This window comes from Corvus moneduloides, chromosome 5, assembly GCF_009650955.1.
Source record: "Corvus moneduloides isolate bCorMon1 chromosome 5, bCorMon1.pri, whole genome shotgun sequence".
NCBI lineage: Eukaryota > Metazoa > Chordata > Aves > Passeriformes > Corvidae > Corvus > Corvus moneduloides.
Genome location: NC_045480.1, coordinates 23499753 through 23510547, shown reverse-complemented (window position 1 = coordinate 23510547; position 10795 = coordinate 23499753). Strand labels below are relative to the sequence as shown.

Here is a 10795-nt window from a genome sequence, read left to right as displayed (position 1 = left end):
TTGTGCTTTGTTTTTTTTCTCCTCCACCTCAGCATTGTCTGACCCAGTGAATTTTGGTAACTACTTTGTTTATACATGTTTTCTTCCCAACAGTTCCCTCTCCTGATAACTATGGCCTGGAGACAGTTTATCCCAGCACTTTTGATGTAGTTCAGACCATTAAAGGATTGGAATGTGGAATAAGCTATAGTGGGCAACACATATGCCAAAGCAAAGAGTGAGAACATGCCCCCATCCCAGCAGGTCATTCACCTATAGCAAGTTCATATGCAGGATTCATTTCTTGGAGTTGCCTCTTTAAAAGTCATAAACATCAAGTGCTTTCTTTCCATTTGCACTGACGGCTTTGGATCCTTTAAGCCACTATCTACACAAACTGCTTCACACCCAACAGCTTCTTGCAGCAAGGTGAAGATGTGATGGCCACCACTTCCAGAAACACCCAGGACCAACTCTGTGTTTGGTGTTTGTTCTCCAGCCTTGTGTTGATGGAAATTTAAAGCTGTGACGCCATTTCCAGTGCCTGCTCTTTGTTATGACTGCAGTGTGAAATGGGACCAGCCAGTTGTAGGTGTGCTTTTGAACCAAAATCCATCTTGGTGTGTAACTGGCTCCTATTTTTTGGGGCTGTAACCAGCAAAAGGTTCCTCCTTCAAGAAAGACACCCTCCCACCCACCTCTGAACCTAGGCAGCAGGTAAATGTACAAAAATGGGGATAGCAGGCTTTGCCCTGATACAGCAATGTGGCTCAGCTGCAGGAACTTCCCAAACCTCTCAGGGTCAGCAGGAGCTTTGACTATTCACCATCATCATGTTTTTAAACTGCCAATTTTGAGAAGAGGTTTCAGGAAAGACAAAGGAAAGTGACCAGGGCACTGTCCCTCTCCCCACCCTGCAGGAGCAGGGGGCCACAAGCCCATGCCCCGCACCACTTGCAGGCAAAGGCAGCTGTACACAGAGGACTTGGGAGTGCTAAAGGGGTCTGGTGGCTCAGGTATCATCAGCACAAAACAGGTTCTCTCCCACCTCCCCTCTCCCCCCCACCATATTTTCCTCACCAGCCCAGCTTATTACCCTTTATGTTATACCAGGCTGTCATAAACCCACCTAAAGAATTCATGTATTTCAACACAAAGCAGCCACTAAGTGAAGCAATGTAATTTATTTGACATTATACCAGACACGGGTGCTCCAGATCCAGACTTGACCTTAAAAACAATTTAAAATCCTGGATTTGCTGTATTGGAGGTATCAGTTACCCGTCTGAGAGCCAAATGTGTCAGTATTACAGCCACTGAAACAGAAAACTAAGTACAGGACAAGTCAAGCTAGCAAGCACCATCAGTCCATTTCAGCTGTGAACTCGCTTCCAGTTTTGGGGTGCTGGAAGGAATGACAAGGCTGTTGGACAACTTCACAAGTATTTCAGTATAAAGCAGCTCTCAGTTACTCATGTCAGTGTCTAACTACACAAACTGGGGAATATGGACCTTTTTTTTTTCTCTGAATTAGTATCAGGCTAAGACCTGCAGGAGAGGGACTGAGGAGTGCTCCCTCTCCCTCACCCCGTTAAAGAATGAGGTACCACAGAACGACACAGCTCCTGATGACAGTAAAATGAAACAAAAAACCCAAACAACATCTTACATCATAAAACTGTGCAGTACTATCCCAGCTGGTAGAGCCTGCCCAGAAACCTGCAAAACCTGCCCAGGGATAAACATGCACCTGAAGATGGGACGCAGATTTGAAACAGAGTACTACAACCAGCTCCACAGCAAACTCACTGCTCATTACTTCAGCTGTGCAGCTGCTGCCTTCAAACTGCTTTACTCCATTTAACAAATGTGGACAAATGCCAAAAAAGTGAAGTTTGTACTGGTAGTAAATCCATAGTCATCATCTCTCCTAGGTTCTTCCAGAGCTGGACAACAGGGCAGTGTCATTAGCCACCAGGCTGTCACCTCCCTGTGCATGAACCAACTGCAGTTTGAAGTACATAGTTTAAAATGTGATGACATGAACATAAGCGGTGCACGAAAATCCAGAGAGAACTTTTCCTCTGTGAGTTACCGGCTTTGTTTCTTCAGATGCAGCCTTTGAAAGGAGACAAGTGGTGGTGCGGCTGTACATGTAGTTTTCAGGCCATCACGTGAGGCAGTCCTTGTTGAAATAACACATGCTTCCATTACACAACTTCTATTTACACAATTTTCTTCTTCAAAATTTTCTAATGTGCACCTTGAAAATGATCATCCCTTTCGCTCTTGTTACTGACATGGAGGCAGTAGACCCTATAATCTTAGAACAATCAGAATTGCCAGAAATAAAATGAAAACTGTTTTCAGGGAAACGTGCATTTATTGTTAAGCATTCCCAGTGAAAAATCAACATCTTTTAAAATGTGTGTTTATTTAAAAAATCATTTGTGTACAAAAGTGTTTGTGTAGTTTTTATTTGCAAGACAAAAAATACTGATGCTGCATTCCAGCCTCCCCACCCCCGTTCCTCCTCCACAGGAAGGCTGATGCTCAGGAACCAACCTTCTGCAGTATTTATTGGTAAATACTCATTTACTAGGAAAGTCAGAATTTAGGATGGAAAAGGTAAGTGAAAAGCAGGACTCTTCAGCAGTTGACATCAGCATTCCTATGATGGCAGCCTTCTTCAGACACTGCACCAGAGCAGCAGCAGGTGCTGCAGATAGTACACCACACAAGCACAGCACTGTCACAGTACAGTTCCTCGTCTGTCGAGCCGTGGATCTGAAATTACACTATCGATGAAGGGCTCAGCACCATGAGTGATCCTGGAGCCAGTTTGATGCCTACAAAGCAGGTAACAGCACAGATCGAACATCACAGCACAGTACAGGGCAAATGATTTGCAAGGGTTTGTCCAGTGAGAACAAATCCAAAGTCAGGTTGCTGCCAACAGAGCACTGCAGCTGGAATAACCAAGCCAGAAGCCAAATGCATTGACGACAGTTGGTCTTGTGAGTCCGATGATGAATCAGCTGATGACACAAACACCACAAGCAGGAAGAGCTACCTACATCATTCACAGATAGGTTTGGAACAGATCAGAAAACTAGCAAGAAAGAAGTAATTGCCCCTTTGCCTAGCCCTAGGAGAAAGCTGTGCCTGGAAAACGAGGATGGTTAACACTGAAAACACCTATTTGGTCTTCCCAGAAGAGGCTTTAGGCACCCACAAGCATCTTGACTTTCATGCTTTAGTTCTGTGATGCAACAGACACTGATGAAATGCACTTTTGCTACCTCTTGTTGAGCCAGCTGCTCATCAAAACCATACAAAACTATGCACCTGGTCACAAATCAGTGCCCCCTACTCATCAACTCCATCAACAAAACCGAGCAGGAGAGGACACCTCATCTTCTCATTGCTCATCAGCCTTTAAATAAAAGCAATTTTTTTGCTAAATAATTTAAGGTTTTCCACTTCAGGCAAGCCTCCAAGTCTAAGCCAGCTTCTGGTGGTTATTCAGAAGGGAACAAGGGACATGCACAGTTGACTTCCCCTGTGCTAAAAATGGAACTTCCTGACACAGTGCATGACCAATGCAGTAAACAAGAATTTGCGCTTGAATCTGTGTTTTGATTTGCCCCCGCTCCCCTTCTCCCTTCCCCAATGACACAAGCAATCCATAAGCTCTGAAGTGCCTAGTCTGAGTCACAGCTGTTAGGCTTAAATTTGCATAGTTTAAATGTTTCTGTTACCCACACCATCTAATGCAGATCTGGTGTTACAAGGTAAGATTCTTTCTGGCTATTTAATTCCTCCTTTCAGACAACAACGAAAAAAGTTTCTATATTCCTTATGTCAGTGTTCCAATACCAATTTACATGGAAAACAGTTGAATACAGTGATAATTAGAAAAAGAACTAAGACATATTCATACACCAATAGTACTTAATTGCTCATAAATACTACCGAACCAATTATAGTCAAGGCCCCATGTACTCTGTTGCAAGCTTCAAACAAAATAATCCAGTTTGGAGTATGCAGAATGCACTAAATGACACATCTTTCCAGGATATGTTTCTAAGGTTTTTTGTCTCCAAAATGCACCAATTTGTCACACTGAGAACACAGCTTGTTCACAGAAGGAATGGGAGGAAGCTGTGAATTTGGCAAGGGGGTGGAATACAGTCAGGGCTTTTGGTACTCATGGGAAAATGGAGGCTTTTGGCAACAGGAAAGGGCATTTCTCTACCTCTGAACAAAGCTGTACTTTGCTCTTGGAGGAACTGGGTAATATGGATAAACCTTTTTGCTGGATGCATGTTAAAATGTTCAGCAGTGAAATCCAAAGAATGCTCTGACAATCCGTGTTATTACCAATACCTTGTTTAGAAAAATGGGGCCATTTGGACTTCAAAATGACTGTTTGAAGCCATCTTCTGGCACAATAGAGGAAGACAACGCATGGTTTCTTTGTACTTAGGAAGCCACTGTACCCATGTTTCATGTCTTGTTGCAAGGAGTGGTAAATGTGCAGCCTGAGTCCACAGCTGGAGTGGGCTGCACAGCAACTCCACGTCTGTGAATGCACAGGGCCCTGAATATAGCGATGTTCAGCAATACAGAAAACGGAACTACCATTTGTATGTACAATGTCTCACAAGGATAAGCTGAACACTAACAGCAAAATTCCTAGGGCTCAGCCCCAGCTGCAGTTAAACTAACCTCGTACAACATTATCCCTATATTCAACTCTGATAATTACCAAGAATACAAAAACATTCCTTATAAAGGAGTGACATGTCAAAATTCAGAGGGACGTCAGACCAAAGACGTCTCCTTAATGCTGGGTCATGCTTCCTTCCCAGCTTCCTTCCTGCCAGCACGTGAGCTAGCATTAAGCTACCAAGCACATGGATGGAGAGCAAAACCCAGAATCCAACATTTATACATAAGGGGGAAGGGGAAGACAACTGTTTTGCAGTAGAGAAGAAAATGAGGTAACTTTGTGAGAGAAGTAAAACTTAACAGGGCATTCTTTCAGAGGTGACCATGCTCACTTAAGAACCTCTTTTTTGCCTCTCCCCCTTTCCCTGGCTTCCTTTATCACTTCACATACTGTTGGAGAAGCCTGCTGTTCTTAGGAGACTGGTCTTATCAAAAGACATGCTCAGAAGCCCGTAACTGAGTAGTTTTATGTCCCCGACAATGATTTCCAAGTTCTTTCTTTTGATAAATAGCAGCGAAGAACAAGGGAAAGTAGTCAGCAATTTGTATTTACCACCAGGGTAAAAAAAAAAAAAAAGGTGTTGATGTAATCAATAAGTTCTTAGCCTGTATAACAGAAAAGACAGCAACTTGAGATTAACACAAGTAGCATTTTGCCAGTTTACTACCGTCCCTGGTTTTCATCTAGCAAACCAGCTGAACAGTAGCAGCTTCTTGTTAAAAAAATAAATAAATATACGGAAAGTCAAAACAACTCTTTTCCTTTGGCATCATTGCAAATGATTTACACTAACTCAAGAAAGCCCAAGAAAACTGATCACTGACTACACCTTAAAAAGCAGTAAGTATAAAGACTAAGCAAATGCATTTAGTATTGCACTGATATGAGTTCAAAGTATTTACTGTCTGTGCCCTGTTTTAAGTTTGGACACATCAGACAGAGCAGTACGGGGAACATCCCAGAACTAGCCAGGTCTCGACAGCTCTGTTTTCTGGTTCTGTTCCCCACTACTATGCTCCAGGTATTTAACAGATACCATAATGTTCCTGATTTCATCTAGTGTGAGTTATAAACAGACTATGAAGTACAAAACTATTTCTATTTGTACTTCATAGCTCTAGAAAAACCCCAAGCAGGCATATATTTCCCCACCCTATTAATCCACAGCTTAGGAGGAAAAAAAAAACAGAACAAAATATAAGAGTAATAGAAAAGATGACTGATACAGTACTCCATTATCCACAATCCCCACTCTCTAGTCTCAGGATTTCTCTGAACTTCCTTGTCAGATATACTCTCAAAAGTTTGCATCATATTCACAAAGATATTACAGCTCTCTTTAAATAGATGTACTAGTGTTTGAAGTTGCAAGACTAATAATTTTCAAGCTTTTGCACTCAGGATGAAATGTCATTTTAATACAAATAAAAAGACTGACTGTATGTACAAGCCAAGGTAAGATTTCAGTTCTCGTTTATCAGAAACATCAATCCAAAAAAAAGCTAAATTGAGAACACACTTCTACTTCTATGTGCATTTGAAGTATGTACAGTAAAAACACCAACACAGCCTCCATGTGTTAACCAGAGAAAAATGCAAGCAAGGATGAATTTTAAAGTACCTGGTAAGCAATCCTTAAACTGAAGCCCAAAATAAAGCTAGAAAACCGCTGCAAAAAACAGCTGATTGCATCATATAAAGTACTCAAAAAAATTTTTTTTCATTCTCAGTACACTGGAGAATCAGCTTTGTCTTCCTTCGAACTGCGTGAAATCATATTATCCAGAATGTACTGATGAACACTTTACAGCTATTTAAAACAAAAAAAAGGAAATGAAACCAGCTCCATCTTTTTGTGCTGTATCAAAGCATACTCCTTACATGATTGTGTAGAAAACATGATGCATGAAAATCACTACTGATAAATCAAAATCTGTATTTTTAAAGGGGAGCCTAGACTACTGCAATGGCACACATAATACCCACAGATGATGAAACATAATCAACAGTATGATGTAAGGGAGAGGAGAATCAGGTTTCCCAATTATTAAGGTAGAAAGAAAATGGTTCTGAATAGGTCACCATTTGGAACTTTGGGTAAGTCTTGAAAGTCTGTCAGGAAAAAAATTACAAAAGCAATTGAGTATTTCAATGGTGCTCTCTTCAGCGACCCTACCTAATATGTCTATTAAGTACAAGCATGCAAATATAGGTCAATCCACAGGCACATAGGATCCATGTTAAAAACAGTAAGATAACTGTGATGAGTGGCACCAACAATTTTGATGACTAACACTCAAAATGTTGCTTTCTGAATTACTAAATCAAAATCCTGAAGCAAGTTCCTGCTAGTCTTTGTCACACTGCTAAACACTAAAGTAGGCATGGTTTTCCCCCATTATCTTAGCTGAGCTCAAAGAATTTTTACAATATTTAGTAAGAAAAAAAATTAAAGTATTTCCCCTTTTTAAATTTACACAGACGTTTAATTAGCTTTATTTACAGAGCGCTTTTTTTCAGTCTCCAATAGTGCCTAGATAGCATCATCAGGCAAGAGTGCCAGTTTTGAAAGAGAATCTATATAGAATCCTAGGAATAACAGATGGTGATGCTCCTCCAGAAGGGGCAAGCTGGACTACAGAAGCAGCTCTCTCTATATGGCTCAGTTACTCAGGAGTAATTCTGTTGCAGTCTCTACATCCCATGATTTTGAAGACAAGGCCACTATTACTGCATTCTGCAATGAGAAAACAAAAGCAATAATATTTTCAGTGCGTGAACCTGCAGCTCCAGAAGGTGGAATGAAAAGTTCACAGATTAATCAAAACACATGAGTTTACCATTTCTTAAATACCAAATAATAATTTATAGAATAATTGTTTCAAAAAGACAGGGGTAGCTCGCAAGATTTATCTGTAACGTAGTATTTTAAAACTCCAATTCTTAAAAATAATAAGCAAAATAGAATAATTAGACCTACACAACATCATGGAAGTAGCAAATCTACTTCAGTAGATTCTGATGCTATTGATGACTTCCTGTATTTATACACATATACTTGGCCTGCCCTTAGTGAAAAATATTTTAAGTTATTTATACTTACCCTATCAAAGCCCATAGCACAAAGGTTTTCTATTTTTTTGGTGTATTCTGGACTAGAAACTGGTGCTCCAGCATACACATGTGCCCAAAGTCGAGCTGTCTGTTTAAACATTTCTGGATTTTGTTTGTACTACACAAAAGAGAGAGGGGGGAAAAGGTGAAAGTTAAATCTCAGCAATCCAACCACACAGCAAGACAATATGGCAAACTGCAATCCATCATTCTTCCTACAATATCTTCCACAGTGTTTCATACTGATCATGCTGCTATTTTTGAAGTAAATTTAGAGGTGAGGATTACACAAAGAGTAAACCTATGCAAGCATTTGATATAATGAGTTTGTCTTCAGGTCAAATTTTGCACTATGGGTATTTGATGTGTACAACCAGGTATTGCTCTCAATTGCACCGACCCAAGCGAAGTAGCTATATTTAGCACAGCTGCTGAAAATTTATATTCAGTGTGACAGAGTACAAATTATCCCTATGTTAACATCTCCTGAACATGGTACTGCGTACTACTCTAATGCATTTCTCTAATCACTAAAAAAATATATGGTTTTACGCACTGCAAGTAGGTCTGCAGTTTTTCAGTCTGGACTAACATTCTACTACCAGACTTCTTCCTGAGAGCGAAGATCTTGATCACACAGGTGACAGAAGAAGGGCTGAAAAATGGGTGAGCAAGTGCAAAAAGCAAGGAATCATGCCAGTATGTAACTATATTATTTAGACCAATCTCGTCACTAACTAGTTTTCCAAGAAACAACAGACTGGACCATATCACAGAGAATTTTTAGTGTGTGCCAAGAACTCAACTGCCAAGAAAGTGGGTCATCTGTCATAAACTGTACTCAGAAAAGTTAAATAATTTTCCCATTTTAACAACTTTGGTATGCAGTATCAAGTTTTTTGTCTTAAAAAAAAAAATCCCTCTTCCCTTAAATCATCACTTTAATAAAACAAGATATTAGCAAATATGTTTTTCAAATATTTAGGTACATTTTAAGGACAGAAACATGGCTGATTATCATTCTTAGACATTTCATTCATACATGAAAATAATAATTAGATCTATAAAGCATGTAAAATGCAGTACATTTCATTTTGCCTCTCCTACAACAACCCACACCAACTACACTGCTTTGCGTGCCTTGCCCACTTCCCTCTAATTCTGATCCACGGGTCATAATTTGTGTATTTACTATCTGGTGGCATTAATGGCACTAAAACAAACATGGGAGGCAATCTATTGTTGGAAATAAATCACTGTTATGAATACAGTGGTCTGTAATAAATTTCTTTTGGTGTAATGACTAAAAAAGAGGAAGGATTAAGGTAAACACCAGTAGCATACTGAAGTACTATTTTCTTCTGCTCTTAAGTGGTCTTCCCCCAATTAATTTTTTTAAAATATTTTTGAGAACACTGCCAAGCCTAAAAAGCAACTAGCTTTCTAGTCCAAAGGATTAGTCGTAATTGCATTTTACTCAGAACTAGGTTTCAGTGCTCTATTAATAGAATTCCTTTACTTGGGTATCTGTAAATAATCCTGAATTTTCTCACTGAATTGAGAAAAGCCTAAAGCCAACTTTTGCTGATGTTTTGGTATCAGGAATCTGAGGCAGCTCATGTTGCTGTACTGAAAAAAAAACAGCAACCAGAGCAACTAGCACACCAGACAGCTGGTGTCTGAAAATACTGCTCTTACTCAAACAGGAGCTCTCCCTGGGATTCAGCTCAAGAGCTTGTACAACACTGCCATTTACCTGGATGACACACAGTTTAGTAAAATAGCGCAAGTGTGGAGAATAAATTCATGTCTTGGGAATTTTTGTTTTGGAAAACACAATCAAACCCTAACAAAGTAAAAGAGACCCCAACACCAAATAAACACATGAAGGAAACAGGTGTTTACCAACATATCTCTCAAAACCATTATAATCACTTCCTACTTACACATGCCTGTAACTCAAGGCCAAACCCCAGTATAGTTTTCATGCAGATATTTGCAGGAAACAGGGTAAACAGAATCCTCTCCACATCAGCCATGCCACAGTCCCACAGTCACACTGGACACACCCCCACAAGCACCTGAGGGGCAGCCTGGAAAATTGCTCTTTGGAATCTAGAAAGTTTCATGAAGTTTTTTGCCTGAGAAAAAACTCTTACCAGCTCAAGTGCTTCTACTGTTATGATTCCCACACAAAATTCTACCATCAGAGCCAGAACAGGAAACACTACCTTTGTGGAAAAGGATATAGTGTTTTTTTTTAATGAAGAGGGAGTGTGACAGCAAGGGCATACATCCAGAAAAAAAACAGTGCAGGGATATGCCTGGTGGCCTTTCTGGCCTTTACAACACTTCTCCCTGGGCAGAGCAATTCAGCCTGACAGAACTGTTCATGGACATTTATTCAGAGCAGCCTTACTGCAGAATCCCACAAGCAAGCCTTCTGTACTTACTGAGTAGAGTGGTAGCACACAGCTCTCACGCACCCAGCAGTGCAATGGACTACCTCTAATCTCCACGTTTCCCCCAAATCCCGACAGGTCTGAAAAATGCTTATCTATCATCCTGCACTGAGTTTTAGAGGAAGGAGTGCACACCTTGTCACCCTATCCTGGAGGGTTCTGACTTACAGAAGACACAGGTGAGATAGAAGGTTCTTCCAGCATCAACTTGCTTTGTTCTTCTTTTACTGAAATACACCCTGACTGCCAGTCAGTGGGGAAGCCAGGCTGCCTCTCTCTCTTGCCCCAGAGTAGAAAGGAGAACACACACATACTTAGGACCTTGTTCAGAATCGCCAGAGGAATGACTGTTTCTATCCTTCATCAACAATTTAAACAGAATCATGGCAGTCCAGGTATGGCCTAAGATCCCACTGACATTTATTTATTGGTATTAAAAGTTATCACTAATGTCTGAAAGGTAACAAACCTTGTTGACTACAAAATTTTACTGATAGCAATTCAA

General features: G+C 40.3%; 2 protein-coding genes across 2 annotated transcripts in view; one reads left to right on the top strand and one right to left on the bottom strand.

The window, feature by feature from the left end:
• PDS5A (PDS5 cohesin associated factor A) overlaps window positions 1-5290 on the top strand; it is a 92226-nt gene extending 86936 nt beyond the window's left edge. The window contains exon 35 of the transcript XR_004240080.1: window positions 94-5290. The gene's annotated coding sequence lies outside the window, so the exon portion shown is untranslated. The remainder of the gene's footprint in view (window positions 1-93) is intronic.
• UBE2K (ubiquitin conjugating enzyme E2 K) overlaps window positions 1145-10795 on the bottom strand; it is a 44646-nt gene continuing 34995 nt past the window's right edge. Inside the window, exons 6-7 of the mRNA XM_032108658.1 lie at window positions 7818-7946; window positions 1145-7451 (exon numbers count right to left, since the gene is read on the bottom strand). Of these exons, the coding sequence (XP_031964549.1) occupies window positions 7377-7451; window positions 7818-7946 (204 nt within the window). The 3' untranslated portion in view covers window positions 1145-7376. The remainder of the gene's footprint in view (window positions 7452-7817; window positions 7947-10795) is intronic.